Genomic DNA, 8,572 nt, shown 5'->3' with positions numbered 1-8,572 from the left:
CATTTTCAGCTCTTGTGGTTGGAAGAGGTGCCTTAATATAACATACTGGACACTCAAACTAAAATACAAGCATAGCCTGTAAAGAAAAGGCAAGTACTGTTCATAAATTTGGCATACTTTGAAATATTTCCCAAAATCACTATGTAGGAGATATCTTGCTAGAAATGGACTAGCTTCTAGTTCCTTTGAACAAAAAGAAAATAATTTTTTAACTTTCTTTTTTGACAGAACTCCCTCTGATAATGGCAGAAGCTCATCAAGCAGTAGCTTTTCAATTCACTGTAACTCCAGATGGGATTGACCTGCGGATGAGCCATGAGGCACTCAAACAAATTTACCTATCTGGTGTCCATTCATGGAAGAAAAAGTTCATCAGATTCAAGGTATTTTAAATTAATCAAATACACCACACTTGAGGATTATTTAATATCTTATAGATTTATTGAAGTTTTGTTTGGGCAAAACATTTTTTTTGCCTTTGTGGCAAATTAATTTCCTTATTGTAAAAGACGTGGGTTTTAGATAAGACAAAGGATACTATGGAAGGTAGGCACTAGGTGATGCTGTAAAGACTGAAAAGGTACGTCATTTTTTTTTTTTTTTATTCTGTGGAAGCAAGTTGAAACATGTAGAACTTAACAACAGCTTTAATTACTTCACTCTCTTCAGACAACATCATGTAATTACATAATCTTTTAGCAAAACTCAGAAATATAACTCGTGGTTTTTTAGTCTCAAATCACTTAGAGATACAAGATTATACTCCTTGTTTTATGTATTCTTTGCCAAAAATTAAATTTTCAAATTAAGAAGAATATTTGTAAAAAAATTACCTAAACATGTATCTTTTACAAGTTATGCTAAGTAGTAAGGTTTCTGATGAAGTATTTTATATAGGTTGTTGTGAATGTATTGTTTTGTTCATGGGATCATTAATGGTAAGTATCTCTTTTTATTGGTAACAAACTAGATAAGCTACAGGCAATCTTCAACATGTCTTTCAAAACCATATTTTTAAGAGCAGTCTTAATGAAATGTATGAAGCTATGAAGAGGACTGTTTATATTAGACCCTTTATTTTGATTTTCAGTGTCTTGTTCAGTAGAATATTTTTGCTATGTATTCATTTAGAGAGACCTAACTCAGTGTGAGAACTTTTGAAGTGTCATTTGTTTGCTAATCTCAGTGTTTTTAATAAGACTCGCAGCAGGATCAGTGTTGTCTACAAAAAAACTTAAAAGTTCCTCTAATTCTTGGTGTCATTGTGACAATTTCCTTAGCAGTTAAACTTGACTAAATCCATTCCCTATTCCTGAGTTAAGCATACATAAGAAAATACTGGATAATATTCTTGTTTAAAGCTAAGTTACTTAACTGTGTTTATTTTTGTTCCTTGCTATGGTAATATGAAGTCAACCGCTTAGGTATAAAAAAATTATGTGAAGGCTTTTCTTTCCAGAATGGAATTATCACTGGCGTTTATCCTGCTAGCCCATCTAGCTGGCTTATTGTAGTTGTGGGTGTGATGTCAACAATGTATGCCAAAATTGATCCTTCTTTAGGAATAATAGCTAAAATCAACCGAACACTTGATACAACGTAAGTACACTGAAAAGTTACTGTTCCTCTAAAGGAAATCAGTTTTATTTGTAGAAACTCTTAAAGCTCATTCTGTTTAAATTTATCAGTTTTTGAACAGTGTGTTGGTGGCAGAGTAAGCGTCTCAAAAATCAGATGTATGAGGGTATGAATAGGTAGGTTGTGATACAAGTATTACTACATTGTTTTCTGAGGTTTTGGGAAGCACGTTTGGCACCTTCTGTTGACATTTATCTTGGTACTTGAGAAGGTGTTTGGAAAGATGTTCATCAAAAAAGGGCTAAACAGGCATGAAGCTTGTGTAATGTCTGCCTGCAGTACCATTAAACTTAGGTTTGTGATATTAGGCTGTCTTTAAAACGTAAGCTGACATTAACTGGCTCATGCTGGCTTTTGTTTTAAATAGTGGCTATATGTCAGACCAAACACAGAACGTCGTAAGTGGAATACTTTTTGGCACAGGGCTTTGGGTTGCCCTTATTGTCACAATGCGCTACTCTCTAAAAATGCTGCTTTCCTATCATGGTTGGATGTTTGCTGAACATGGCAAAATTTCTGCAGGCACCAAGTTTTGGATGGTAAGGATATATATATCGACTTCCTGTTTCATTTTAACTTCTGTTGGATCTTTTTTTCTCTCTTAGGGCTTTGAATATATTGTAGGTTTTTTCTTGCTTGTGTTTTCTGTGTCATGAGACAGGAGGCTATTGGGTAGATATTTTTACTAATTACTGTCATCCTTCTGATGCTATAATTAAACTATTTAGGATGGCCTCGAGAAGAAAGATTAAAAACTTGAAGAATAATGTCTAAATTTGCCAAAGCCTTATGACTGTGTGACTCAAATACCCCTTCACTATGTGCAAATAACAGCTTAAAGAATTTGTGCTGCAGCACCGAAGAAACTTGTCCTCTGCAGAAAGTGCTGCCCTAATTCTTTGTTGAAATACTAGGCTTTCTAGTCATCCATTCTAAACTTAAGCTTAATGCTTGAAGAAAACATTATTGAATGTTCTTTCAATTGATTTAGTCGTATGCTTCCAAAAAGAGTTGGAGAAAAACCATAAGAGGTAGGTAGCTTGTTACACAGTTTTCATATAAGGATAAGAGTGACCTTACTAAAATTGATTATTGTGGTGCTTTGGAAAAGGATCCTTAAAGGATAGTTATAGAGGAAATATAGGACCTCCAAGAGAGTGGATTTTTTTTACTTGGACTTAGTTATTTCAACTCACTTTTGCTAGTATTGTAGAAATAACTTAAGTGCCTTACTCTGATAAAGCTAGTCTATGCAGCCTCAAAGTAGCTGATGTGTGTTAGACTAACATAGTGAAATATGTAAAAGATAAGGTACCAGAAGAGAATTAGAATTTAATGTTCACGTGTTACAAATGAAATTTCTAATTAATCGTTTCTCCTGGAAGCAGTATAAGGAGCCTCATGACTCAAATTTGTACAGTACAGGCTCTGAATGGTAAGGCTTTCTGTCAATTGCTTGAAGCTGTAGCTGTGTGGGTTTTCAGCATGTCCTACCAGATAGATATTTTAAAGCTGTTAATACTGCCTTATCAACCTTAAACAGTATGAACTGTGATGCTACTTACCATGCTTTGTTGTGTGTTATATTTGTACATTTTTGTACATTTTTGTCTATTATGTATGTTGCATATATATTTCCTGCTGTTATATTTTAGCGTATATTATGTGTTTTAAAATACAGAATGCTATAAAGGTGTATGCCGAACAATGTCTCATCTATATTTAATATGAACCTCTGTTTTAGTACCTTATTCTTTCTTTAGCTAGTCCAAACAAAAGACTGATATCCCTAGAGAAACAGTACCAAGTAGTGTAGCTTTTTCAATTTTTATTGTCCTTTAGTATTGTGTAATTTCTCTGGAATTTTCCTGTTGTTTTGTTTTGGGTTTTTTCTTAGCATGAAAATCAGCATGAAAAATGCTATCACGAGTATACTGTCTTCTGTTCAAGTAGTCCTGCAGATCAAAAACCTGAGCTCTGATTTCAGTCACAATATAAAATTATTTTAAGGCTGATTGGAAGTCTGGTGCCATTTTTAATTTACATATTTCATCTTCTAAAGTCAAATGTCCTGTACTAGAATGAAAGGAAAAATCCAAGTATTAGTTTCAGTTTAAAAAAAAAAAGTTAAAAAATAATCTGAACAAATGGAGTGCATACTAGAATGAGATTAGCTGCTGTGTCTGTGTATGAAATCAGAGATGTGCCTAAGTATGCATGCCTGTGAGACCCCTTTAATGGTTTTAAACTGTTATGAGTTCTCTACTACAAGTTTACTTACAAGATAAATACTGTGGAATGTGTTTGCTGGTTTTGTCAACTGAGCAGGTACTCTGAAGATATCAGCCTTTCTTGGCTTCTGAGTTCTGGAATCATTTCCATAGTTGTCTCAAAGTATGGAATCTGACTTTCTTATGAAAAGCTGAGGTTTTTTCTTCACCTGGTTTCAAATTTATCTTGTCATGAAGCACGACTAGATTTCATTGGGTTGATCACAGTGTACATGTACATCTGACATCTCCATTTGCAGGGAGGTCTTTGTTGCTGGTAATACTCTGAAATCCTTAATAGATTAGTGCTGCCCAACTTTCTCTAGCTGTGCTAACCAAGGAAATTGAGAGGGGAAAGAAAAACTACATTTTAGTAAGTAGTTTTGTTATTTTGGGGGAGGAATAGAAGGGAGAAATTCTAGGAATTTAGTAGTGAAATTACATACGCTGTTTTCTTCTGTCTTTTTAGTCTATTGGCCTGTATACAATAAAAGGTATAGTAAATTAGACCAAGATTGGACTTTGACAATAAAGGTTCCACTGGATTGTTGGTGTAATACTTTACCTTACTGTCATGCTGAAATAGGATGATAATGTCAAAATTGTTTCATGTGTAGCCTAGAATTTCCATGATCTAGACTTTCAGCCTAGTGCATGTCACAGCTGAGAAGTAGTCATAAACAGAAATTCTGCTTCTGTCTTCAGTCTCCTGTGGGTAACAGGAGATGCTGTATTACCTGAAGCTAAGGTGGGAACTGTAATCTTTGGCTTTTTTAAATTGTTTTGGTTTTTTTGGTAACACAAGACCTGAGAATAACACTGGCATGCTTGCACAATTTTGTGTGTTAAAATCATAGAGGAGGCTACCTGAGATAGATTCATGCTCGAAGAAAGTCCATATGACATCAGTACTATTACTGATGTTGAGCTACAATGAGAAAATATTAAAGCATTATTCCGAAGTATTATGATTATTTTTAGAGGTGGGTCCTTAGCTGACTGACGGGCATGGTAATGATTCCTGGTTTGAAGGACAATATAAATATATTTTTGTATTATTTGCTATATAGTAAAAGATCAACCAGTAGACTTTTCTTTTTTAATATTTACGAAGGGAAATGTATGAAGAAGTGCTAAGTAACTGTCCTCTTGTTGAGAACAAGGTGTGCCATTCATAAACAATATTGCCTGATGATCAGAAGATTGTGTGGGAAGGCAGGAATTGGTATGACCATCTTTCTTTTCCTCTGGCATCTTGTTTAACCTTTAGGAAATTAGTTTAGGTCAGTGTCTTTTTTTCTTGTGAAACAGTGATAAATATGATATCTAAACTTACTACAGTGTAATTTACCAATGAAAAGAACTGGGACTTATATTACACTTTGTTACTCTGTCATTTTACTTTTGTTGAACCTAATCATTTGAGGTACGTATTTTGGTTTTGTTTTTTTCAGGCACTTGTAAAACTGTTCTCTGGACGCAAACCCATGTTATACAGTTTCCAGACATCTCTACCACGATTGCCAGTTCCATCTGTTAAAGACACAGTCAATAGGGTGTGTAATTCATTTTATTCAAGAACATTGAATTCCTATTTGGATGCCCTTATGTTTTGGTTTGGTTTTTTTGTCATGTCTTACAAAAGCATGGCATGGTGGTATTAGTAAGTAATGGATTAAAACATCTACATAGAAATTTAAATAAAGGCTACAACAAACTGCTGAAACTGGTGACATTTTAAAGCTGGCATAATTCGTATTGGATTACGTGGTGTTTGTTGATAGAAGACTATGCAATGAAGTGTGATTTCCGGGGCTTTTTAAGCATATTGGTTTTGTTATCATCCACAGCTTGAATGTATAAATGTGTGTTACCACAAAAATCTTATAGCAAAGTGTATAAGTAGGACAGTATATGACATAAACTGAAGGTTTGATTTTTAGAGATGAAAAAAATATCCCTGCCTAATGCTGAAGAAGCAGTATGTGTTCCCCTTTTGAGTGGAGAATATCTCTTTAGAAAAGTAACCTATTCCACTAGTGATTTGCCAACACATATCTGGAAAAAGATCCCATTTTTGTAGTTCATAGATGTTTAGGAGAGCATATGCTCTTATTTTAACAAGATAGTATTTGCAACCTTATAAATTGAGTCAGGATAATCTTTGCTTACTTTTCAAATGCTGTGCAGGAATGGCAAGAAGCTACGTAATCGTTAGTATACTGATGAGGATTCTTTTCCTGTATTCTAGTATCTGGAATCAGTTCGGCCGCTTATGGATGATGAAGAGTTCAGAAGAATGGAGGGTCTTGCCAAAGATTTTGCATTTAATTTGGGACCAAGGCTTCAGTGGTATTTGAAGCTAAAATCCTGGTGGGCCACTAATTATGTAAGTAGAACAATAGGAGGCTCAGTGGTTCAAATGACATAACTTGTTTCCTGTTGCCTTATTTGTCTCAACTTTCATTATTTCTTGAATCTAAAATTTAAGAAATTGAAACTGCTTAATATTTTTGCAAAGTGCATCAGAGACTACCTAATTTCTGTGCACAGAAATAATTTGTATGATTTGGTAGACAAGCAGTGTGGTGAATAGAACTTGAAAGAATGAATTGTCACTTTGTGTTTATTATTCTGGTGCAAGTGATTTAGCTTCTGCTGTTAGGATTGCTTTTGAGGTCTTTTTATTTGCTTGATAAAGTCGAAAACTCAACAATGGGCCTGACTACCCAAGTAGCTTAGAAGAGTGATTCAGGAGAACTATTTTATCTAAAGCAGCTAAAGCATATGAAAGAGAGATTAAGTATTTTAACAAGTTTTGTTGTTGTTGTGGGGTTTTAATATTTTTAATTATTATTCTTTTTTACCAAAAAGAAGAAAAACTTCCAGCTTCATGGAGAGAGCAGTAATATATTATCCAATATCTAGCTGTACTCAGTAGCCTAAACTAAGCTACAGTGCCCTGGCAAGGGCTGCAGAACTTCAGGAGAACTGATGTATTTTAAATATTATTTGAAGATTAAGACTTCTTCAGCAGCTTATCAGAGAGATACATCTGAATTTAACTTTCTCCCCCTGTGCCCACCCTCTTTTTTTTTTTTTTTTTTCTGTTTTCCGGGAAGTTTAGCACAAATTAGGGGCTTTGTTTATTGTTTTTAAGTAACAGGGCAAAGTAGTAATTGCCTTTCTGTTTCCTTATGGAATGGTGTGTGAGTCATTAACACAACAGACACAAACTGGAAATTACGAGATTTTAACTGTTTCTTTTCCTTCCTGCTACAGGTTAGTGATTGGTGGGAAGAATATATCTACCTTAGAGGACGTGGACCTATTATGGTTAATAGTAACTATTTTGCAATGGTAGGTAAATACTATAAACAGCTTATGTGTCTGAGAAACACCGTAAAAATTCTCCCAGGTATCTTATTTTGTGATATGTTTGAATTTAGAAATAATTTTCACTGAGTACCTGACCTTCTTTTTACTTCCAGTATAAACAGCAGTCAGTGTCTTCAAGTATGGTGCTTTCTTAATAATAAAGGTAGCACATCTGCCTCTTAGGCAATCTTGTTCAATAGTGGCATATAGTTTTGTGCTTACTGCATCAAGCAGTCTTTCAAAAACTCCATGTAAAAAAACTTTGTGGTAATGCAATTCAGCAGGGTGTGTGCTCATATTGCTACTGTTGTATGGAAAGTAAAATTGTGAAACACCCTAAAACTGAATATAAAAAGAGGAAAAATAGTAGTCTTGGATTCAAGTTTTAAGTAGCATTGTCTTTTCTGCTGGGATTAATAGATATCATCTGTGTTTTAGGACTGATACTGTTTAAGGAGATTGTGAATGTTGAACAAATTTTAAGTTTCAAGTAATCAACTCACTGTACTAGTGCACTTCATACATTTGAAAGCCTTTTATATTGACCAGAATAAACATAAAGAATATGGATGAAAAGTACTGCCAGTATTTTTATTTTTTTTAATAGTCTGGTAATAATTAATGTCTTATGTACTTTACAGGACTTCCTTTATTTATCTCCCACAACCCTGCAGGCAGCTAGAGCTGGTAATGTTATCCATGCCATCCTGCTCTATCGGAAAAAACTGGATAGACAAGAAATCAAGCCGGTATGTACATCAGTTTTAATGGATTTTGATCGTTTTCCAGCACAACCTGGAAGAGGTTGGTCAGTGTTCAGAATGGGAGAGGAAAGTCTCATCGTCAGAACTATATGTATGATATGTAGCTAAATTCGTGGTCCCTAACAATTTGGTTATTACTTAAATTGCACATGGGCAGAAACTACCAACTATTAAAAATATAGGATTCTGTCATGCCAGCTACTTGCAGTATTTGAAATGAATGTCTAGATTTACCCAAAAGACAAATAAAGGCTTGTACTTGCATATGTATGTGCTAAGCATGCAATGGTACTTTGGACCCACTGAAGTCTGAAAAGTCTGTGGCATCATGTAGCGAGCACAGGGGGTGGTTGCGACAGGGGACTAGACCTTAAGGCCAAGAGTGGGCCAGAGGCAGCCTTTGTATAAATGATGATAAAAATCCTATGTTGTACTAAGGTAGCAAAGATAGGCAAGGTGAATCCCATTCTGAATTTCTGTTCTGTCCAATAGCTGCATGTTGTAGTGAACAAATATAGTGGA

At 34.7% G+C, this 8,572-nt stretch overlaps 1 protein-coding gene across 1 annotated transcript in view; it reads left to right on the top strand.

Moving 5' to 3' along the window:
• Positions 1–234: 234 nt before the first annotated feature.
• The window catches only part of CPT1A (carnitine palmitoyltransferase 1A (liver)), a 27,898-nt gene continuing 19,560 nt past the window's right edge, over positions 235–8,572 (top strand). The window contains exons 1-7 of the mRNA XM_009996433.1: positions 235–383; positions 1,460–1,599; positions 2,006–2,177; positions 5,363–5,464; positions 6,160–6,297; positions 7,191–7,268; positions 7,928–8,035. Of these exons, the coding sequence (XP_009994735.1) occupies positions 243–383; positions 1,460–1,599; positions 2,006–2,177; positions 5,363–5,464; positions 6,160–6,297; positions 7,191–7,268; positions 7,928–8,035 (879 nt within the window). The 5' untranslated portion in view covers positions 235–242. The remainder of the gene's footprint in view (positions 384–1,459; positions 1,600–2,005; positions 2,178–5,362; positions 5,465–6,159; positions 6,298–7,190; positions 7,269–7,927; positions 8,036–8,572) is intronic.

Source organism: Chaetura pelagica, unplaced genomic scaffold (genome assembly GCF_000747805.2).
Source record: "Chaetura pelagica isolate M959 unplaced genomic scaffold, ChaPel_1.0 scaffold74, whole genome shotgun sequence".
Classification (NCBI taxonomy): domain Eukaryota; kingdom Metazoa; phylum Chordata; class Aves; order Apodiformes; family Apodidae; genus Chaetura; species Chaetura pelagica.
The sequence above is the reverse complement of the archived record's forward strand: the minus strand, read 5'-3'. Positions and strand labels throughout refer to the sequence as shown.